The sequence below is a fragment of the Heptranchias perlo genome, chromosome 24 (assembly GCF_035084215.1).
Source record: "Heptranchias perlo isolate sHepPer1 chromosome 24, sHepPer1.hap1, whole genome shotgun sequence".
Lineage (NCBI taxonomy): Eukaryota > Metazoa > Chordata > Chondrichthyes > Hexanchiformes > Hexanchidae > Heptranchias > Heptranchias perlo.
This window is the reverse complement of record NC_090348.1, coordinates 27,057,859-27,082,451: the sequence shown is the minus strand read 5'-3', so window position 1 is coordinate 27,082,451 and position 24,593 is coordinate 27,057,859. Positions and strand designations below refer to the sequence as shown.

The window sequence follows — 24,593 nt, the reverse complement described above, 5'->3', positions numbered from 1 at the left end:
AATGAGGCCTCTGCATACCAGTAGCATTCTTTGGTCCCAAATTGCCCGTCAGACACAAATCAGAAGGTTGAGGTCCAGGGCCAGTTTTTCCAACCCCCACCTGCCTCCAGCAAGCCTCCATGTTGCAGGAAGCATCTCCAAAAATCAGGCCTGTGTGTCAGCCTCACGCAATTCCAAGTCAGGCACTACATGAGTAAGATGCAAAATAAAGCTCCTTCTACACTGTCTCAATTGGGCCAGAGTTTGCTGGAAAAATAACGGTGAGTTCACGGCACTTGCTGTTATCTGTGTGTAAAAAAACCCCAGCAATTTGTGGCGAGGAAGAGGCAAGCTGTGAGTTGTGAATCGCCACAAATTATTGGACGATTTGCCCAACTCCGCCGTTCGCCTCACAAAAACAGGAGCTCAATGTCAACCTCCCCATGAGTGTCGAGAAATTGCTGGATTTGCAACGTAGATACGATTTAAACTCGCTGCAGAAAGTTAAGGCTGCTATTTCACGGTGTAAGGACCCTGTTAATGGGGTGATTTATGGTCTTGACAGGCCACTCAACCTTGGAGGCCTAGAAAGGGAACAATTGAAACTGTGGAGTCTCATTCCTGCAGGTAGTAAATTGTTCCCAGAGGATTTTTAAATTTTAAATTTTTTCCATACTTTTCCTTTCTGTCTTTTTTCTCTTTCTCAATCAAATCTTTCTTTCCCTCTCTATTTCTCTTTCAGCTTCTAATTTGACACTAATTCACCCTATTTCCTTCTCCGTTGTTCGCTCTGTTTTGTTCTCTACCCTTAAATTTCATTGTTTAAGGAGATAGACGGTTGGTCCCATTATCAACTCGCATAGTTAAATAATTGGAGCTGAAAGGTGAGGAAACAAATTCTTTAACACCAATTTCAGAAAGGTACCCCAACTGCACAAGTGTGACATTTCTTGTTTCCTCACCAGCCATCTGGACTCTCACTGAGCTCTCTTTCCTTGGATGGCTTATTTTCAATTATTAGAATGTGGGCAGGAACACCTGCTTTCTCCTAGCATTGAAAAGACCCATGCTACGTTTATAAAGGTCCAAGGAGGATTAATGGACTGCCTGAGCACTTTCGAAACTTGGATTGATAGTGGCATGAAGTTGTACTACACTAGATGTGAAGTCCAAGCGATTTCTCTCGACCTACTTCAGTGCATTCAGAAGTCAGATCACCGACCTGACTCTACAGTTGCGTTGCTTTTACGTCGATGTACATTTGAAGTCACTTTGCATCATGTGAAAGTGATAGTATAATAGCAACCTGTCTGAGACAGATTTGAAACCAGGTCCCAGAGTTGACTGGGCAGTGTTCAAAGTTTAACCAACTGTGCTACCTCCAAAAATGAATAGTTTAAACAAAACTTAAATATAGCCTCAAAAGGTGATTGGAAAGAGAATGCAACCTCTTCTAATGTAATATTTCATTACCTGTAATCTGTAGTATTTACTAGAGTCCATGTATAGGTTCGAGTCCCTTTATCAATATACCTCTGGAAAGACAAAAGAAGAGTATTTAATAACTCAATTCAAAATTACTTTCAGTATGCTTTGCATCACTATATATCTGTGTACTTTGATTTACAACAGTATATCAGAAAAAAAGAAAGAAAACAAAGAGAAAAGCAGTTTACAGCCAATTAAATACTTATCAAGCGGAGTCACTGCTGCAATGTAGGAAACGCAGCAACCAATTTGTGTACAACGAACAGGTTCCACAAATAGCAATGTGATAATGACCAGATAATCTGTTTTTTAGTGATGTTGGTTGAGGGCTAAGTGTTGTTCAGTACACCAGGAGAACTCCCCTGCTCTTCTACAAAACAGTGCCATGAGATCGTTTTTGTCCACCAGAGAGCGCAGACAGGGCTTCGGTTTAACATCTCGGCTGAAAGACGGCACCTCCGAGAGAACATAAGAACAGGAGTAGGCCATTCAGCCCCTCGTGCCTGCTCCGCCATTTGATAAGATCATGGCTGATTCACTAGAAAGGGAGAATGTTCAAAGTAAACTAATTGCAACAGCATTGAACAGCAATAAAAAAAAACACCCAAAGCAAATATTTTGCCACTGACACACATCACTGAAACGAAACGGTGAAGATTAACCCTTTTGAGTACTGAATGTCTTTTGGAACTTGCACGTTTGTTACCTGCCAAAAACGATAAGAGCAATATCGGGATAACTGTGACTAGAATTAATATTTTTTGTTAAAATTGTACTTTAAGTATTTATTTAGTAGTAAAAGTGTTATTCCTGACATTTGAACAATTTTTATTATTGCAATATTTTCATCATCATCTTACGAGAACTGAAAACTGGTTGGCCCAGCCCAGGGATTCCGTGGACCCACTGGCAGTCCAAGTGTTAAAAATGCTGCATATGTAGAGTGTTGCTGCTGCTTTTGTGCTTGTGCTGTGGAGGAATAGCAACACATGACACCAGCCATTGGCGACCCTGTCAGAATCAGGGACAGGGATCCTTAAGTTTTTAAATTGCAAACAGCTGGACACGGAAAATTGTTCCAAAGTGCTTGCCTCAAGGAAGACTACAAGTTTCATTCTGTACATTACTTGAAAAAAATATTAATGATTGAATATTAAAATAAATTAGAAATTTTAAAATTATCAGTGCGCTTGTTGCACATTTGATCTGATTTGCCTGTCCCTGCACTTCTAATGGTTTGTATGTGAAGCCTTCTCTCCCCACTCAGCACTTAAAATCTGGGCTCAGAAATGTTGAGTGGCTAATCAATGAGCTACTGAAGGGTTAATGGTGCCAGCAGAACCACATCTCAGGAAGAATCAATCCTTCAGAAGAGAGGGGAAAGAAAAAAGAAAAAAAATCTCAGCTTCGTTAACTGCAGGGAGGTAATATAATGAACTATGTTTGCATCGTTAAAGAGGATTAGCAAAACAGGTCATGGTACAAAATCTACATAACACCGACACCCTAATAATATAACCTTGTCCTGGGTAGAGAAGGCTGATTCTTCAGGCTTGATTTTACACGTAAATTGCAGGTTCAGAAGCCGGCTCCAACCCACTGACTTCCGAGTTCTCCACGGACGCACTTGAGCGTGCGCAGGCATCCCGAATGCGGAAGTCCCGCCGGTAATTAAAGCCGGTGGGATGATAGTTAAAGAGCCAACTGTACCTCGATGAGTTACTTAATTAGTTGTGACATAGTAGGTCGTTAGAACGATTTTTAACTTACCTGGGCGGCTTTCCCACGGCTTCTGATTCACGCCTGGTGAAAGCAGGCATGAAGGGCCGGATCAGGGAACAAGAAACTAAATAAATTAAATAAAAAACCATTGCATGAAGTTAAAACACAAAATCAACCTACCTTTGCACCCTGCTCCGATGTCCCCCTCTTCACCCCCCCCTCGTTGATGTGCCCCCGATCTTCCCCTCTCCCCCCGATCTTCCATTCTTCCCCACCCCCCAATCTTCCATTCCAGTGCAGGATGACGTCTCGCTCTCTTCCTCTCACCCCCCTCGCGTTGCAGCTCCTGACGACAGCCAGCCAATCAATCAGGTAAGTTTTATTTATTCGGGTTTGCCATGCGCACCTTCACCTCCCCCCCCCACTCAACTCCAACCCGCCACCATTTCAAAATTGAGCCTTTATTACTGTTGATTTTGACATCTGAGGCTCAGTAAATACTGAAAAATAAAGAACAATGCTTATCCCTTCCTTGAAGCATTTCGTGTTCGTTTTCAAAAAAAATCTCAACAGAGACCAATTAGACAATCAAGTATCTATAGACTGTACCTCATCATAGGATTTGATTAGTGTCTCTAGAGTCCTCTTATCATTTTGTCCTTCTATCATGCTGTGTCGAATCTGGAAGACATAAATAAATAACCTGCAGCTATTCAGTTTTGTGCAACAGTTTGATCCAGTGACTAATATGGGATGAAGTCTCCAAATTGCTTTGCAGCCCTACCTCAAGCAGAGCTCAACAAAGCAATTTCCAAAGCTAGTTTAGTGGCATGTAACTCTATAAAGAAAGGGGCCAATGGCACAGTAGTAGTCAGTAGCAGTGTTATGACAAAGTACAAAGATGTAGTTCAAATGTACCATCTAGAAGAAATGTAAAGATGAATTTGTAAGTGCAACATCATGAATTACAGGGGTCAAAGTGCATCATGATGGATGAATGAATGGCTCAAAGGCTCTGTTTAAATTCAATATTGCCATAGGGAATTAAGCCCATTGCCATGTTCTGGAAATATACACAAGTTAATAAAAGTCAAGATTAGCTACTACCAGATGTTGTGGACTTCTTTTCAGTTTCATCCACCAGCTCGTCAACCATTAACATTTTATTCTACATATGCATGTGCACAAGAAAAAATATAGGTGATTGCAGTTTGAGTTAGTAACAACATTTGAGGAGTGTCTTCACAGTTTGAATCTATAGATTATTAAATATTTTGTGCAGGGCACACATTTCCTGTTCACAAACCTTACTTCCTGTTTTCATGATTTTAGGTCATGCTTTTCTGGCAACATTTCCCATTCAATTTTCCCATGTCAAATGTCACAATGTCATTGCAGGCTCTGGCCCCTGGATGGCTCTGTGGAGAGAGTTTCTGAAGTCTCTCTCCCAAATTGGTTGCCGTTGTGAAAATGAAAAAAATTCATCTGCTGACCATGGGCAAAGCCACAGGTAATTTGCTAGTGATAGGTGAAATGGTGTGTTGAAATTCCCTTTCTTCTGTATTTTACAGAGTTGCAACCAAGCTTGTCCCTTTACAGTATAGAGAACAGCAGTTAGATTGTTGGTAGAAAGTGCATCAGTCTGGTTGCAGGGTTTTGGCATAGTGTCAGACCTGGGCCCATGCACTTTTAAGAACGGACAGACAATCCAGCCATTACATTCTAGTGGTGTCTCATTAACCAGCAATCAGCGCTTAGATTTTCTATGAATGACAACACTATTCAGCAGTTCCAAGACTTGAATGGTTTCCAAAAAAGGCACCATTTCACTAAAATAAAGAAGTTTTTTTTAAAAATGAGGCCCACATCGCAGCATGCATGGACAAGCAACCTAACCACTAACTGTAACAATCTCCTGTGGTCAGGACAATCGGCACGCAGAGTTTGCCAGTCAGAGTCTGTTCATGATTACACAGACAGGCTGTCATGTTCAATTAGGAGAAGGCAAACTTTCTTCAAGTAGGCACATGACCTGCAATACACAGAAAGCCAAATGCCACGGAAAAAAAGTACAGGCAATTTACATATGAACCAGGATTATTTTTAAAGTGAATCCAGACATTATGGAGTTAAAAGGCTTGTCATGCCACTGTCGGTAGCCGCTGGCCAACTAAGATCGTCTTACCTCCACTTTAATTTCATTCTCCAGTTCAGCATCTAGAAAATCCAAAGTGACTGGCTCCTGAGATTTAGGATTCTAAACCAAAAGGAATAATCATCAAACAATAAGTGGAAAATACTATGTGACATAAAGTTCAACATTTGTGCCTGAACCAATATAGAATCTAGATTTATTTTTTGTACCCTTCTCAGTAAGGATGGTTAAGCAAAAAGTTAGCAGTAGATAAAACAAGATGCTTGTTTAGGAAAATATTTTTCCAACATCTCATTCCATGTAACATTCACAAATATGTTACATTTCAAAACTGTTGGTTGGAGAATATTGAACTGAATGCATGCGCTGTATAATATTGCTCATAAGGCAATTGTTTTAACCTTCTTATTGTATGGATGCTTGCTGACATTTGGCCGTATTAACACCCATAGGCATTGCACTATCATAATTAACTGTTCTGTGGTTTAACCTTTATGTAACAAGTAGAATTATTGAATTCGAGCATCAATGACTATCTCCTGAATCTCCAAAGATGAAACTGCATGAATTTAGTTATTTTATCCAGTACAATAAGGATTGTGCACTCTCAGGAACAGAATAGAGCAACTCTAACCGGTTTAATGAACCCAATGTAAATGTTACAGTCTGTCATTCAGATCTGTTGACATTAGACAATTTTTTTTACATGATCACGCTCCTTAGCAAGGTTCAGCTTTCTTCTGCTGTATCATTTCTTTTTCAATTTGCAAGAGATACATCAAAATATTTTATTGGTATGTTTTATTTAATTCACAGCCCATTATGAGCAAAGCTCAACAAAATTAATCTCTACTAACGACAAGGACTAGTAAGGTCGAATAATCCATTTTAATTACCCTACTGGGATCATAGGGAATGTTTATGAGACAGGTGGCGTCTCCTCCTAATTATGCATTCTGCCGATGTTATGCACTATTTTTTAACAGCTGGATGTGTATTTTACAACAGGAATTGTTTACACAAGAACCACACAGAGCTGCAGCATCACATGGCACAGGGAGTGGTGAACGAATCCCAATCACAATTACCATTGAAATGAGGATTCAAATCCCTTTTCCTGAGCACTAGGGTTTTGGTTGGAGAATTAGAGAATGAATTACAATTGGAATCTTACAATTTTACTGCAAGGTGTGTTCCGAGTAACAGATAGTTTACGTTGCAAAAAATTGGTCATGAAAACATGAGCTACCTTTTATGTAGTTTGACTGGCTTTTTACTGCAGCTCTTCGGATTGGGATCATTATGGAGTGGTTAGAAATGGGATTTTTCAATGTATCAATATTGAAATCAGGCGAGGGATTTTAGAAAGTGTGTTGCCGAGGATTGGGATCCAATGACGATCTGCTCACCAATGGACACAGGGATCAAACTGATCTCGTTTCTCAGTGCACATCTGTTTAATCGAGATGTTAAATAAAGTAGTTTGCAGCCCTGTGGCACCACTCATCCAAAGTCAGGAAAGAAATACAAAATTGTATCAAATTGGCCTCTTTTCATCTAACTGAACCTGTTTTAACACTTACCAAATATTAATAAACATATCTAGTACAACATGCCAATCATACATTGGCTTCATATAGCATCTGTAAAACTTATATTCAATATTGTAAATAAAAGTGGATTGGTGACCAGTGCATCTTTCATCTATGGACTAGGGGCACCTTATTAGGTGCCTAATGCAGCAATTAGGTTCAATCCTGTTCCTGCAGACAAACCACAGGCACTGGCTGCATTTTAACAGAATAGTTTCTCTTGACATAACAAGAGTAGAACTGGGGTTTGTTATATTTTACAATACAGAACACAAGTATCACTCTCATTAAATAACAAATCACACTGAATAAAATGACAATAGTTGACATGCACAGAAAACCCCATGACATTACCGACCATGCAGCATGCATCAAGACATTCATATGATGAGGTAAGCAGGTCACGTCACATTCCGATACATGTGGCCATGGAAAGAAAAATAAGAGTCAGAAGCAATTATACAAATCAGATTACAGCAACAAAATAAAAATGGTGAATTACAGAGGAAGAAACTGCCCACATTTTGATGGTGTCTTAAAAACCACTGGGCTAATCATTTATAAAATGAAAGCATTTGTGTGCAGGGTAAAATAAATGATTTTAATAAAAAAATGTTAAGCAGCAATGTGAGTATTATGTTACATAAGAGAAGACAGGTGGTCATGCCTTGTTGGACATCTATATTGGACTGGGCCCAGGTACAGGTAGGGTCAACCTGAGAAAGAAACCTGATTCCACTGTGTTCAGAATGACAGTCTAATGGGTGGATCAGTGTACCACCCTTCTCAAGGGCAATCAGGGATGGGCAATAAATGCCGGCCTCGCCAGCGACGCCCACATCCCATGAATGAATTTTAAAAAAAAATTCTCATGATTGGAAAGAGCTGATTGTCCTGTCAGCTCTATTCTATTATTGGAAACTTCAGCAGCAGTTTGAGGCCAGTGATCAGTACTCCAAGCACATGTTTTGAGTGCGCACGAGTACACGCGTGTGGAGCTCTGCCTTCCCCCATTCAACAACGACGAGAGTGGGCAGTGCAACTGTGGCTACCTGCTCACATCACTGTTAAAAATGCAGTTGAAATTCCACTGGCTGGGTCCTGAAAAACTTAGTCTTGGTTTTCAATTTTTTTTCCTATGTATTTCTGAAGTTACGTATTTTTTCTAGAAAAATAACACCTCATTCTGTTGGTCAAGTTTACCCCTGTTTTGCTACTCCACATGTTGCGTGCCACTGGCCTGTTGATAATGAAGGCACACAACCAGCTTCTAACAATGCTCCTTCTCTACTTCTACCACTATATTATTACTGGTCTCTGGTCTGAGAGTATCTTAGATTAATTCAAGAGAATTTTCCCTCTATTTACTGGGAAAAGAGCCCCCCTCCTCCCACCTCAGCTTTCTGGATTACAACAGTGGCACCCATAGACTTGTAGTCTTTATTGATAGAATGAACTCTATTGCCAGATAATCAAAAATAAAACACACTTTTTGTTTGACTTTTATGGATCCAGGGCTGCAACCATGGTAACAGGATATGTTGCCAGGATATGAAACATACTACATTAAATGATTCTGCCCCACAGCAACCAGAGCCACCTTAGCATGTTAAATCTACACTAACCCCTTTGTTATTTTACATCTTATTGCAATGAACTGCATGGCATTTCATGTCTGGTCAAGATTTGATGGATTCTCTGCTAATCTTTGGAACAATGTATTCAAGAGAACCTCCTTCCCGAAGTTTTCTGTCAGACTGCATTTTCAATCTTTGCGGATTAAGGTACCATGGTTACCACAGTTCATGAACAGGCATTCTGATGAAGAGTTACACTTGAAACTGGTTCTCAGATCCTGTCTGATCTGCTGTGCATTTCCAACATTTGCTGGTTTTATTATTGACATCCCTTGACGGGACTGTATTAGTATGAGATAGTACAACGGGAGGCCATGAGCTTAAGTTGAGAAGTAGATTCGGGCAGCATGTAAAGAAACAAGAGGGTGGTTGTTTATTGCAGTGGCAAGTAACTTAGACATCTTCCGGGAAAAAATGGACAAGTATTTTGAAGAGAAGCACATTATAAGATACAACTGCTAGGACAGTAGGAAAGAAGACCAGATGGACCTATGGTAGAGTTCTATGCTTCCTTATCATGTCCTATATGACTTCTGGTAACTGAGATGACTGTACTTTTTTGGTTGTTTTGAGTCCAAGCATAAATTTTGATATATAAGTTTCATGTTGGAAACTGGAGTCCAAAATTTGTTCCAGTCACACCCTGGAAACTGGAGAATGTTGGAGCAGAAATGGCAGGGAAATAGCATTAAAACCAAATGTGGAAAACTATATTTTTAGTTAATGCAAGTGCTTGTGCAAGATTCTTAAGTGCTGTGATCCTTGAGTTATGATGTGGAGATGCCGGTGATGGACTGGGGTTGACAATTTGCCTGAGGAAGGAGAAAATCTCCGAAAGCTTGTGAATTTAAAATAAAATTGCTGGACTATAACTTGGTGTTGTAAAATTGTTTACAATCCTTGAGTTAAGCAGCAGTATTCTGTGGTGCAATATCACCAATGTATTACAAATTCCTCCCAGTTTCTTCCACTGTACTTCAATTAATCAATGGCAACTTGCCAAAAATGTTACTACAGGCAGCAAGCTTACAACGGTTGTTTCCCACAATACACTCATGCAAATACTTCAAAGGAACTCCAACAAAAAGCAGCACATCAAACACAAACAAAATCAATAGCCTCCAAAGAGAAGTCATTTTAAATGGAAGGAACAAAAGAATTCAAAGTATTTCAGAGAGTGACGCATGAAGTCTAGGAAAAGGGGAAACTTTTTCCACATACACTTTGTTCTTTCAAATATAGTTTACATTAGTTTCATGCAAATACTTTGAGGGAAAATGACAATGATATAGTGACAAATATCTGACATTCAATGACATATTTATACAGGACCTAAAGAAGGCTATTTTTTCACAGCTATATTTTCTTTTATTTCAAAGAACACATAATTGTAAATAAGTTCTTAAATATGGCCTGAAAAGGAAGTGTGCAGAATCCTTAATGCTTTTATAGGCACAGAACACAAGAAATGTTAAAGCATACTGACGCAGATGCTGTTCATTTAATGAACAATCAGCATATAATATGTGAATCTTACAGTGAATTTATTAAATAATATTCAGAATGAAAGCAAGGCCATTTTGCAGATAAGAATTCTTAATAGCTATTCAGGATGACCAAATCAGTTCATGTTAGATTCCTGAGCCCAAATCCGGTTTATATTTTAACCAATGTCTGCTGCAAAACTTCTGGGAAGTTATCATTGGTGCTGGTCTAATTTTACTATATGTCACCATTTTAATTTATATTTAAACAATGTCCTTGGGGCAGGCTCTTTGGCCCTGTGCGGTCAGGAAGCAGCATGCTGTGTTAAAGGTTCTTGCTCACAGTTTCCCACATGAGGAGCACCTTATGTAACTGGGCCATTAGAGGGAGTAGGGAAATGTAGTTCAAGCATTTGCCCACAGGGAGGGAAGGTAAGTCACACACTGTCTATACGCTGCTTAAAAGGTGGCAGAAGCATAGCACGGGTTCTCTGCCTCGGCTTTTCCTTGGAGAAGGGCTCATGGATCAGAGGTACATAAAGTGGGGAAATAAATGACTCAAGGTGGCAGAGATGAGAACATCTTAATGCATTTGCCAAAACATGTTGGTGCTTTGTTCTCACTGTACAACGTAATACTTCCACAGCTCACCTTACGTTTGTTACGTTCGCCATTATTTGTGGAGAAAAATTCAAATCTAAGTGACAGGTTAAAGTGTCATTAGCATCTGAAAGCAGCAATTAACTATTTCATTGATGAATATAATTATATAACAGTTAAAAGCAATTGCGATTTTTTAAAAATTCAAGCAGGATTTTTACCAGGGAACAAATTTAGATCTATCATCATGTGCAAAAACTAATTAAAATCCAATTGCAAAACAAAATCTGAATCAGCTGAATCTAGATTATTTTGGATTTCAGTTGTTGCTCATCTCTGAATAGCTATAATTTGCAAATCAAAAGATGTGATCTTCTATGGGGTAGTAAGACTTGATTTGCAGTGTTAATGAAACAAGAGTTAGATTCTGTACAAAAATTCTTACTTAAACCTAAAGTCAAGGACTTCACTTAGTGATAAACCCATTTATATAATCATCAGTTGTGTATCAAACATTGAACTGAAATGGATTAGCTGTATTGGCCTTTATAAGGGGACTGGCACTAATTAGCATTGTGAATTCCCTGAATGTGTACTATTTTATCCAGATCTATTGTGAAAACAGCCAAAATTTGAAGGTACATTCATATTGATTTCTACATGGGATATGGTGATTGTATTTATGACTCAAAACTTCTTCTAAAAATTGGTTATGATGGTTTGGCCAATCAAATCTATGAAGGAATGGGCTACAGGAGAAAACTTACTGTTCACAGTTACATCATCGTATATGAAAGTATACCCTAGTCACCAAAGAAATGCATGGACTGCATGCAATGTCTGTAATAAATAGCATGGTCTGTCAAATACAAAACTAACCATTTTGCTACATTGATCTTCAAATCAGCCGCAGTAATCCTAAATGTTAAATTTCTCTTTAAGCTGATGTTATTTTCCAATATAGCAGCCTGCATTAGAAGACAAAAGCACTATACAAAAGGTTATCTCTAAACTAGTCAAGCACCAATGCTCCTTTGGCAATGGATTAGTTATCATCTAAGCAAGTTTAAAGTTATGCTTCAGGATATTTTTGGTAGCCAGACCCACAGGTAGGCACTTAAATGTAAGCTTGTCAAAGCTCTTTCCAAAAGCTTCAATACTGGCAGCTTTGCAGCATGAACGCTACCTCCAACTACATTACCTGCGTATTAGGGCGTCTCTGTCTTAAATTTATCTTTGGGATCCCTACACCAATTGACTGAGGTAATAAGAAAGTAAGGTTTATAGGTTAACATGACAATGATCTGTATGAAATGTCTTATGACTAAAAGGCTACATTAATGGGATGGATATCAAATCATGTATTTCAGGTATGAAATAAATCAATATAAACAGCAATGGTCTTGAAGCAAAAATAGAACTTGCAGTTTGCAATTCAGGTGTCAAGATGTGATGTCAGAATAAGACTATAATGTTTATCCTCTGAAATCATTTATCCATTATTATTAACTGCAAATACTGTTAATTTGCATAGTTTGATAATTAATTACAGTCTACTGCACTACTGGAGAATAATCAATTTACATTTAAATGGTTTTTCTTTACATTACACTTCTGGTTCCATTATACTCTCATGGAGACCTGGGTTCAAATGCAAGTCGAGCCTGAGATTTGAGATCTCTGGCCTGGGAATCTAGTGTTCAAATCCTGAAGCTGACAGGTCAAGAAACCCCCTCAATGGTTATCAATAACATGTGGTAAGTTATTGACAAATTCATCAGTTATGTTATATCCAGAATCCATCAGGATCCAATACTCATGAAGGTGTAAGTTGTGACGACAAAATCTTTACTCCTCAACGGTACTCTTGACAGTCACCGCTGGCCACGATCAGCCTCCATACTGCTGTCCTTCTCCTCCACTTCCTCTGGGCCTACCTAAGGGCCGCTGCTGGCGAGGCAACCGGCCCGAAATTCACTTTTGCCGATGGGTGAGTTGCCTGTGGAGGCCTGACAAGCGCTGGCAGCTCGCCCAAATTATTGAAATGAGGCCTGAGGCCTGAATTAATTTTTGCCCAGTTAATTTTGACTGGCATTTGATCCCAGGTGGCAGGGTTACCAGCTTTAGGTCTTGACTGTTACTAAGGAAAAGAAGCGTTCTTCCTTTCCTGTACTGTTCAAGCACACTTCGCGGGTCATCAGTGGTATTGTCACTTTCAGTGAAGAAATTCACGAGTTGGATTCCACCCTCTTAAATGTGGACAGCTTGGACGCAGGGGACTAAGCAGAAGGTTGATATTAAATCCCTGATTATCCTAATAGTTCATTCCTAATCAATACATTAAACTGGGAATGGCTGTCCTGCGATAGCTGTTAGACTCTTGGATATTCAGGGGATCATCTGTTAATACCAATGCAGTGAATTCTACATCTTTTCAAAACAAAGAAGAAAATGGGAAAGGAAGGTGTTGGCTGTTAATAAATTAGAATGAAAAACAGTTTCAGCAGCATTATAACAATTAGCAGGTTCTAGTTAGAAAAGTGAACTGAAAAAAGAATAAATCTGGAGATCAACATTCTCAAAGTGAACTGTTTGCTTGCAATTTTAGGCCATCACCCACTTTTGGAACTCCATACTAGTCATATGTCCTTATTCAAAAGTTGCCATTATCTCTAATAAACTGACACACACACACAAACTTTAATTCATTATTTATATATCTATGACATTCTTGGAAACAATTTTTCAAAATACATATTTTTTAATTCTATCAATGAACATCAATGTTATAGAGAAACATGACTGCTTAGGAATTAAATTCACAACAGGTTTAAAGAAAGTTCTTCTTTCACGTTTAGATTGGGAGTAAAACAGACGTTAAAAAAACACAATTCAGAGATTTAAGACTGAATTGTTGATAAACCAGCACACGCATATTTTCAGGCCAGGACCTGGAACACAAGCTTTTCCCACTGTTGTTAATAATCATGTTTTCACATCCCCCGCAGCATAAACATGGAGAGGGAGGAGGATATTTGTAATGTACAGGGTGGAGAGTTCATTCCCCCTCATTTTCTTGAGCTTCCCTTTAAATATTCTTTTCAAAAATGAGTAGTAATGACTTTGCAAAGCAATGGCTACAAAATGTAACTTTAAAGAAAAGCAGACCCTCATCACAAGTCCAGGAGCACCTTTTGTTTTATCAGTCCAATCACCACCCCTCCACCCCAAGTATTTGTTCCAATAAGAGCATCAAAGCAAAATCTTTTGTGCAACCATGCCATTGGACAAAGTAACTCTAGTTGGTGCTGAGTGGGTTTGGATGGGGGGGGGAGGTTAGTAAATAATGGTTTTGCTCTGCATTTGTACTATGCATTTGATATGTAGTTAGTGCTATCTCTATGGAAATATCATTCTTTATACTGAAACATCTAAAATGATGAAACAAGGAAATGACTACAAAGTGATGTGATGGCTACAAAGGATCTACATTGTCATATTAAAATTTTAATTTGTTCTCATTGTCAATTACTCCAATGTTGAGTATTGGATATTTTTTACAGTTATGCTGTACGTTAAATGCCATCTATGTTATTTGCATTTCTACAACAATTAGCATAAATATATACATACACGCACTATATATTAAATACTTACAAAATTTTAGAAATAGAAAAATTTAGGAAAACTAATTCTGTTTGTCAGGGTTGGCATGGCAAAGTAGTATATTGAGGGAGAGGGAAAAAGAAATTCTGCTTTGACACTATTCCAGTCATATAATTTTCTCTTCTGCCCCCTACGGCCTGATCCTCCATATCAAATATAATTGGTTAAATACTGGAACTAATGGAACCTGAGCCGAGATGAATCGTGTTAGTCCTCTCCTCACTTCATGCCATTTGATGAGGTGAGATTGTAGAAGCCATGGATTAGTTTATTAATGTGTAAATAGACTCTTTAGAAATCTAAAAAAAAACACTAGAACCTGGACCTTGAAAACAGCGGAAGAACGATCAGCTAATAATAGGATTTGAAATTTGCCTGGAAATAAAGCAGCTTCACATTGTTGGAAAAATTAAACTCAGTAGACTTGATGAGTCAGACATCTAGAAAGTGCACTTGAGAAATTTCAACAAATCATTTCTTTAGAAGATATTGCTGACTTTTTGAACAATAGTCAGCTCATATTAATCAAATGTATCCATACATTAAGCATTTTGAAGTACTACAAATCTGCCATGCTCAGACATTGATACTTATTATCTGCAGGTCTAAGAACGGCCTGATGTGTTGTCCTCCATCTTCCTGTGGGGTCACTAGTATTTCAATCTGCATTGCTGGTTCTTTCTGTTGACTGAATATCTACTGCAAATGCTACTTAGCACATTTTTACACTTCCAAACATCTTTAAAAATTGTAAGCACCAGAACTGTCGTTTAAATTATTTGAATATAGAGTATACATGTTTTTCTGTCTAAAGGCTATATTACTTGAATTAATTGAATATATTTTAAATAGGGGTCTTTGTTAACTGTGATCACCAACAATGAGACTGTGTCTTAAACCCTGCCATACTGCAGTGGAATCTGATCTGCTGCTTGTACAAACTCTTAAAATTTGGTATAAATATATTCAAAGGATGTGCTGTCCCGGCAAAATGCCATAGGTCCTGTTTATACTGACAGAAACAGCTCAAATTGAATGTTATCTAAATGCAGTGCTTATTGAACCTGAATTGAACTGCACATTAACTCATTACAATTCAGATTCAACACAAATAGTAAAAATATATGAGTAAAAAGCTGTTTTATTTTAAGAGGCCAAGAATAAATACTTGGCAAATGCCTAATTACCAAACATTTGACGAACATTTAATTAATGTAATAATTAATTAGTCTCCATTGACGTATTACAAATTACTTCATTGTTTAATGACTACACAAGTGTGGTAAAAGCAATAGGCTTATTCCAAAACAATCTCCAGCAATCTCCAAGTTATGGGGGCTTACATTATATATTTGTGCAACTGCTAAGGTAATCCGTGCTCAGTTTACTCATTAAAAGAATCACCATAAATTATGGGTCCTCAGTGTGTTTCATTTATAATGTTCTTATGGAATGTATTTTGCAGCGGTTGTTTGAAGGAACTTTATCTGACTGTGGAGAGGTTTTATTGTAAGGTCATGTGAGACAGTTCTTCTGTAACACCTCACTTGTGCTCTTGATTCAGACTGGGATGTGAGAAGATACAAAAAAAACAACATAAGTGATTAGAAAAAAAGAGGCACAGCCTGGAATTTTGTAGCATTGAGACAAAAATTAACGGTTGTGGTCAGCCTCACGAGGGTTTTGCTTGGTACATTTTAGTTTGTGTACTGTATTAAAATGTATGAGAAATCTGCAGCAGCCTTGATGGAGGAGTTTGGGAGAGAGAGTTGTATTACAATTGGCACTGTAGGGATAAATGTGGCAGTAGAAGTGGCCTTGACAGTTTAATTTTTGTTGAGATTGAGAGGGATTCTGTTGCTCTGGTAACAGTTACATGGGGAATGCAATACTGATAGGCTAGTGATGTCTAAAGTGTGGAGTGATGAAAAACAATTCCACACTTTACGGACTGCACAAGTATTATAAATTGCAACTATGTAAGATTTATCGGCTACCAGAGGTGAGCAAAACAAAATCAGACAACCAGGTGAAATTATTGTCGGCTGCAGAAGCCACAAAGAGTACCGTCTAGTTAGCCAGTCAGTAAAACTCAGAATTTAGAGACAAACTTCTCTTCAGCACACAGTTAAAGTTTATTCAATGATCCTGAGGTGAGCTCTCCAACACTGAGTGTCAAGATTAATCTTTTGGTGATTAATTTGGAGCATGGTGACATAGAGGGGACTTGTCCTCCCCTTCCTCCATCATGTTGGGGCCTTACCAATTTTGTCCCGCACCAAGGCCCAGAGGTAAGTCCATGGTGTGGGTGGGAAGGGAAGGGGCAAGGACGGGACGGCATATAGCAAGCTCCGACTAGGGCAAATAAATTTAGGAGTCCGGATGTAAAATGTGCACAGGAGTCTTAGTTCAGTATTGAAATATGTCCTGTGCTCATTTCAGGTGGCCGCCAGTTCGGCTTAAAAAAAATGCCCCTGACCAATTGAGCAGTGCACCAAACCCCCTAGCAGATCGGGCACAGGCCTTTGCACAGCATTTTTTTGAAATATTAAGATCAAATAGTGAAGATTCTGGATGCATTAAATTTGGTAATCAATTCTGTAATTAGTGATATACAGAAAGGCACGGACAGAATTTAAGGCGGCATGTAGCATCAGTAAGCACGGGCCTACATCTGAGTAGGAAAACAAATAACTCTGCCTTCTGTAAGGGAGGTGGGTGAAGGGGCAAACTTGTCTGAAGCTTGAAAAAAGCATGTGTATTTTCTTGACACAGATGGTTTCTATTACACTGTCTGTAAATATAATTTTAGTGTTCTTTTCAATGTGTAGAAAAATGTCAGTAGAGCCCAATTTACCAACTGAAAGACAGGACCAAGATCTCCCCAACTCTTGGTGCACGTCCATGAGTATGCATATAATTAATGAAAGTGGAATATTTTTTTTCTATTACCTAAGTACCAATGTCTGATTTCAATCAAAGCAGTGGGATTTTTTTTTATTAGTTACTGATCTGATGATATGTGGATTATCTCCTGGCCTGGCAAATTTCAATCCCTAACTGCTACAACTCAATTGGGAAAAGGAATAGTTCTACTATATTTTAAACACACTAGCACATGCTCACCTCCTTGTATGATATTACATGGTTAATTTTAGGTCTAAGAAGCAGTTTCTAGTAAAAAAAAAGATTGAAGTTCTGAAGTCAGTATATATTTTCTGTTAGCTTTAGCTAACGTTAGTTTGCTAGTTAATCAAAGACAGCCAATGCATCAGCTGCCTTTGCCGTGTACCTTAGCTTCAGAAGAGAATTCCTTTAGCAGTCTCTCTGCCATGCAGCATTGCAAGCAAACTGGTAGAAGTGTAGAAACTCATCAGCATTCCTGTTGGGGATTTTATTAAAGGTGTGCAAACTGGCTTGGTTAAAATGCCGGTACATGATGCCAATTTTCCGGACGCTTTGTATTTAGGCTCAAACAGAGAAAGAAAACAATGACTTACCAATGTTCATCTCTGCCCAATACAGGCTTTATTTTTTAAGTTGAAAAAAAAATGGCTATAACCTTTGCTCCCATCGTTGTGAATTTACACCAAATTGAAACCTATAGAACTGACTTAACTTCCACGCACCACTATATTTTGCATACATCATTTACAATGTTCACATTGTTAATGTACAGCATTGTACACAGGGCAGGTTTACTTTAATATCAACAAAATACACTCTTTTTTGTTAGGGTTAATTGGAAAAAATCAGTTAAAAACAAGTATTCCATGAATTTATCAAATGCGATGGAAAATATCCAATACAAAAATGCCATATTAATATTGGCTGCATATATATATATATAATACATTCATAATTAATTTAGCTCGCTCCATTAGTCATCTTGAACATGAGCACATTATTGCCACTGCTTCCAAAATTTCTCCCAGGACTAAACGTGTTATCTTAGAGATGCTGCATTAACATTTTTTGACTTACAAAGGGCCAATTCAAGGTGGATGTGCAGATTTGCTCATTCTTTTCTTCCAGCCCACTAACAAATGCTTACATCCGTGTTCAAAAAAAAACCTAAAACTAGCCATTTATACTATTATATTTATATTAATATTCTACAGAGACCCATTAATCGTTGTGCAATTAAGAGTACATGGTATAAAACTGAATCAAACCTCCATGTCAAAGCCTTACATAAAGTGTAACAAAGATTTCAGCTGTTCCGGTTCTGTTAAAATTAACGACTGTAATTTGGACAGTTCTAATGTTACAATAGCATTTCGTGACTCAGGCAAAACATTTATATGACAGCCACACAACAGTACCATTGGGTTATTAATTTATTGTAAATGATGAGTGGTAAATTGCCTCATTATACTAGGAGGCAAAGAAATAAAATCAATAAATAACTGGGATGCAGCATTTTGGCAATTCCTAAGGTGCCCAGTTTTAATGATTTCAACACAAGTCACTGACTGTCTTTTTAATAGCCCAAGATAGTAGGTCCCCATGCATTTATCATTAGAATGCATAAAATGTTCATATAATTTACCTTAGGCTGGAGATTTGGATGAAGCAATACATAACCATTAGGATCGATTGCAAAATAATATCCATTAGGCCCAAGCTGTTATAATACAAAAAAGGACGTTAATAATGCAACAATATAGTTTACATCCAAAATAAAAGAAAACATGTAAATTACTTCATGAGTATTCAATATAATGTGCTTGGCCTCCATTTCATTCAAAGACTGTGCTAACATTAATGTACGGTTTTCTAATATACAAACATTGAACAATTTTACATTTTCAAAAGGTTACAGCTGCACTCCTTAGAGTTTTAATCGTCTTTATGCTCGTGCTTTGTAACTGTAATTATGTACAATTACATATTAAAGAGAAAGTAATTAGAACACATTCAGCATCTGAGGGGAGCCAACACTGAATCTCAACAGTAAATCCATTAAACTCTGTATAATTTTCAACTTAAGTCTACTTTAATTTTTGTGTAACTAACTATTGCATTTGTTAATTAAACAATTTAATGTTGTAAACCAACATTGAAGATAAAGCAGTGACATTTTCTTCATGAAGTAGTGATATTTTCTTCATAAGCATCAATCACTTAACTCATTGGCCATTGCGCACTTGGGACAGCATTAACCTATATATAGAACTGAAGAGTACAGATAATACATGCAAGACAGAGTATGCAGAATAGGGAGAAAACGCAACAATATGCAGTGTGGAACTCAGAAGTGGGGCTGAATGGTGTACATGGTGAAAATAAATAAACATACTGGATTTCTGAACTTTACTTACAGTATAACGAGGTGTGAGTCTCTTTACATCCCCAAGAGACACATCAATCCCCATCACTCCAAGAATCAACTGGTTCTAAGAAGTAAAATAAACAAAATAATAATCGATATTTTTGAAAAGTGGAAGCTTTTTGCCCCTATTATATTTTTTTTCATCTTAAACTTATTTTTGTATAAAACTATTGGGCAACTTTATTGAGGTGGAGCAGGTCAGTGCTTTTTCACCAGGTGTCAGCATTAACCCAGCAGTGTGTGGCAGGTCCTGGGAATTGCAGACTGACTTTTGTTAAAGCCTGTCTGGTACGGCACTGTTATGCTGAAGCAGACATTAGTATCACAGTAATAACACTACTCAGATATCAGGAGGAGCTTTATTACTGTCATATTAACCCATCAAAAAATTAAATTAAAAAAACATCTTACACTTCAATTTTTCTTGTCCCTTCATTCGACTTTCCCATTCTCTTTCTCTTCTATTTTTATGTTAGCATTATTTCTGCTTGATTTCCAATTAATATAACCCACTCTAACTTCTTCTGTTACTTAACTATCTCACTTAATGTTCTTTTACGGCCTGCTTTTTTCTGCATCCCAACTTCCATCATCAATTAGCAGAGGAAACAGCTTCATAAGGCAGTTTCTCAGCCATTCAGAGCACAAACGTATAAACATTGGCTTGGTCAATGTCAGATAATAACAGGCCAACTTTTGAGACAATATCTAATGTCAAACAGGAAGTGCTCCTGCTCAGTGCTCCACTCCCGATTAAATAGTGCACAGACTAGCTAAATGAGCCCTGAAAATCTGCAGCCATTGTGCTAGAGTCCCATTGTTACTCCAGTAGGAGTCGACCGGAATGGCCGCATGCTCTGCCAGTGGACGGATACTCCATCGATGCAAAGGAGAGGGGCCGCGGGGAGGTGGTGGTGGCGGGGGGGGGGGGGGGGGGGTGGGGGCAGGGAGTCCGGAAGGGCAACATTCTAGCGTCCTGACTCTCCGTCAAGCTGTCGTGTAACATCAGCAGAGGTGTTCTTGGTCCAACCACCCAGGGGTCCAGGCCTGGGCCTCTGAAGAGGATGCAACATATTTAAAAATATATTTATAAGCAGTTCCCTTACAAAGGGGACAGCAGGGACATGACATATTGTTTCTGGGGGAGGGGCTAGCACTCATCCTTCCCCGCAAGACAGCCACTTATGCTACCATATGCAGCCTCTCCCTCTGCTCCAACAGTATGCTTCAACTACAACCTCAGGAGACCAGCCTTACTGCACCAGCATGACATTTCTCACATAACGGGGCTTCCATGAGCGAGACTGTCAATTATCATAGAATGGTTACTGCACGGAAGGAGGCCATTCAGCCCATCGAGTCCGCGCCAGCTTTTTGCAAGAGCAATCCAGCTAGTCCCACTCCCGCACCCTTTCCCCGTAGCCCTGCAATTAATTTTGCTTTATTTATGGATTTGTGCTAGGGCCTCATGACCACGAGGAACTGACTAAACTCATTTCAAGTAGGACCTTCACAGCCATTAGAGTCAGGGGATTTTCATCCAATCAGTCCCAGCAATAGAAGAACACTGGGAGCAGTTTTTCCACTGCTGCCTGTTTGTAGTGAAATCATAAATTCATTCTTTTTACTCATTGTTAGGAACGGAAGTAGGAAAGGTTTTATTAAAGAATCCATTTTATGTTCAGGACTCCATTTTGTAGTTTAATGACAGTTTTTGCAGAATCTACTGAAACAGGTGATATCTGTAGAATGTCAACAAATCACCTCAAATTGACTTGATTGTCGTCATACAAAATAGCCTTGTGTAGTTCTAATCGTCTAATAGATACATCTATCTGTTTGATGGCTATATGTTTAACCGTTCTGTACTAGAACGGACTACTTTTTGTTATGGGACCCACTCTCTGGAATGCTGAGCTGGTGTAAGTTAGTGTAAAACCAAGAGTGAAGGTCAGAGGGAAGGATAAAAGCGAGACCATTGTAAGAAAGTTAGGGAAGACTCGGAGGGCTAATCACCCTGCGACCAATCTCAGCAATTGTAACATGAGGTCTCCCGCAGCCTTCACATTATTGTGTGTGTTGTCTGTATCATTTCCCAAAATAAAATCTGTAAAAGAAAGACTCTGCGTTTGGAACCTTAATTCCTGTCACAGAGTTTGAAGGCTCCAAGTTGGTCTCTCAAGCAGTATTGATCAACACTTATGTTTAAGATTTTGCTACAAATAGAAGAAATCTGCTCCTAACGTTTGTGAGAATTCCTATCTTTTTTCACAGGATTGCCATCTCAGTGCAGTGCTAAATGTTATTTGCAGCAGAGTATCATTCCTACAAGTATTTTAGAAGGAGACTGGATTGAAATTTCATACACGGTATGTAAGATATCTGTATATAGCACCTCATAATGACAGCCCATACTCAACTCTCCTACTGGACAACATACCTGGTTTCCATTAGCATCTTTAGTTAGGTTGAAGACTGGCAGTGTTCCTGTGATAACAAGACCGAGTTCCTATTGTAACGGTAAAGTGACAGGCACGTACAGACAGACAGGAATACAAGACACACACACACAGATGCACAAAGAAACAACAACAGGTTAGAATATCTGTTGAAATAATTCCATTAAAACATATTAGTCAGGTTCAAGTGAACAAAAACTCAAATTCCAAAGATTGCTGCTCATCTGGAAAAAGGCATAAAGTACATAATTCAAGTTTTAAAGTACTATAAAGTATCACGGCCTGTATCATATCCCTTTCATTTTCATTGTGCTTCATTGAATTACACCTATGAAGGGTAAATCTGTTCTAACTAGTCTGCACTTCATAAATATTAGTACATGAGAGGCCAAGGTGTAGGACAGTTACAACGTAGCATGTGGCTCTACCATTAATTTAAACAAAATTCCTGCAAGGACAGTGGGAGTGAGAAAATCAACGCTGGGCTATGTAGTAATCCCTGCTGGGAAGTGCAGGTGGGACAATGATTGAGCTTGTCTGCGTTGCCTGCCATGATTGAATAGGCTGCCAGCACTTACTGTCTAGGCTCCCACATGAAGAATGGTCATTTGCGCGAGATGCTGTTGTCAACGCATCATATGCCAGGGTAGTCAGGCCAGGGTAAAGAAAATCCAAGGGAACAACATAATTATCAAATATGAGCTGTACTTACTGGCACGCAGATACCAGAAGTTTTAATCAGATGGACAATGGACGTCACGTGAGATATTGTTAACTACTTCAATCAGTATATGCCTTTCCTTTCTTTCTTTGTGTGTGTGTGTGTGTGTATGTGTTTTGAGAACGTAACTTCCTTTTTATTTAAAGGTGTTTTCTCTCCTTCCTTTTTCCTGAGTGTACCTGCGCCAGGCGTCACCGATGGGGTTTGGGGCAAACTGATCTGCTGCTTGGCCTCTTCCACTGCTGCTCTGAAACCAGCCACTAGGAAGCACGTGACCTGTTGTAATTCCAGCTTACAATTTTCCCACTCTCACTATGAGGAAGTACCTCCGCTCAGCACCTCCCCAGGAAACGTAGCTAAGATTAGGAACTCAGCCTGTGGATGGTCGTGGGCACAAATCCCAATGTTGGAGCTCCAATATGCTGCACCATCCTATCATCCTCTACCACATCACATTGTCAATAGAAGTAAAAAAGGTGGAGGACAGTATTACTCATTAAAATCGCTGTTCCATCTCCTCCACACAGTGATCATAAAACCCTGTGCAGAATTGTGGCCTTAGCACAAAGGAAATGTGATTCTTCAAGCAACAGTGCTCATAACTTACATAGAAATACACAGAATTTGCAACATGAAAATAGGACATTTGGCCCAACCAGTCCATGTTGGCATTTATCCTCTACACAAGCAAATAGTCCTAATCACATTCAACAGCCCTGTTCCCATTTCCTTTCTACCCCTTTTTCTTTATCCACCAATACAATCTAATCATTGTTGACATGGTTTATGCCTCAACCACTAAGCGTGGAAGTGAATTCCACAGCCTCACAACTCTATTAAAAGGTTTTTCTTGCCATGTGTCCTAAATTTTACATTTAATCTTGTATCTGTGACTCCTTGTCTCGACCCCTCAATCACTGGAAATCGTCTGCTTCCATCTATCCTGTCCCATCCCTTCATATTTTAAACATCATATTGCCTCATAATCAGCATTCTTCTGATGAGAAAAGACCCAATTTTTCAAGTCCTTCATCATATTTGTATTTCCTTATACCAGGTAGCATCCTGGTACAATCTATGTTGTACTGTTTCTAAAGCATCAATATCCTTCCTATAATGTGGAGCACAATACTGCACACTGTGCTCTAACTGAGGCCTTAAGGTTTTACATGGATTCATCATTAGCTCTTGGCTCTTATATTTTATATCTCGAGATAAATCCTGGAATTCTATTCGTTTTTTTTCACAGCCATATCAACCTGAGGTGGCGCCTTTACTGTCCTGTGAACCTGTACTCCTTTGATGTATCATTTTGGGCCCTGGTGCTTTGTCTTGCTTCAGCCTTTTATCCATCATAATATTGTTCATCTCACTCTCAACTACTTCAGGATTCATCTCCTTTCCAATATTCATTTCTTTAGTAATGACCAATGTGAAGCAGTGGATCCAGTAGGGAGTTCGGGAGAAACTTCTTTGCACAGAGAGTGGTTGGAATGTGGAACTCGCTGCCACAAGAAGTGGTTGAGGCGACTAGCATAGATGCATTTAAGAAGAAGTGAGATAAACACAGGAGGGAGAAAAGAATAGAAGGATATGTTGATGGGGTTAGATGAAGAAGGGTGGGAGGAGGCTCGTGTGAAGCATAAACACCGGTATGGACCTGTTGGGCCAAATGGCCTACTTCTGTGCTGTACATTCTATGTAAGTACTAACCTGATAGAGTTTTTTGATGAGGTAACAGAGAAGGTAGGTGAG

The 24,593-nt window shown here is 38.8% G+C and overlaps 1 protein-coding gene across 3 annotated transcripts in view; it reads right to left on the bottom strand.

The window, feature by feature from the left end:
* Nucleotides 1-24,593, bottom strand: part of LOC137341637 (voltage-dependent calcium channel subunit alpha-2/delta-1) — a 588,942-nt gene that overhangs the window by 101,875 nt on the left and 462,474 nt on the right. For 2 of the 3 annotated variants that reach the window (XM_068004938.1, XM_068004939.1), the window contains 7 exons: nucleotides 22,099-22,167; nucleotides 19,648-19,722; nucleotides 18,876-18,950; nucleotides 11,859-11,915; nucleotides 5,375-5,446; nucleotides 3,799-3,870; nucleotides 1,453-1,514 (listed from right to left, as the gene is read on the bottom strand). In XM_068004938.1, coding sequence (XP_067861039.1) covers nucleotides 1,453-1,514; nucleotides 3,799-3,870; nucleotides 5,375-5,446; nucleotides 11,859-11,915; nucleotides 18,876-18,950; nucleotides 19,648-19,722; nucleotides 22,099-22,167 — 482 coding nt within the window. The remainder of the gene's footprint in view (nucleotides 1-1,452; nucleotides 1,515-3,798; nucleotides 3,871-5,374; nucleotides 5,447-11,858; nucleotides 11,916-18,875; nucleotides 18,951-19,647; nucleotides 19,723-22,098; nucleotides 22,168-24,593) is intronic. The other variant, XM_068004940.1, reaches the window with a different exon arrangement.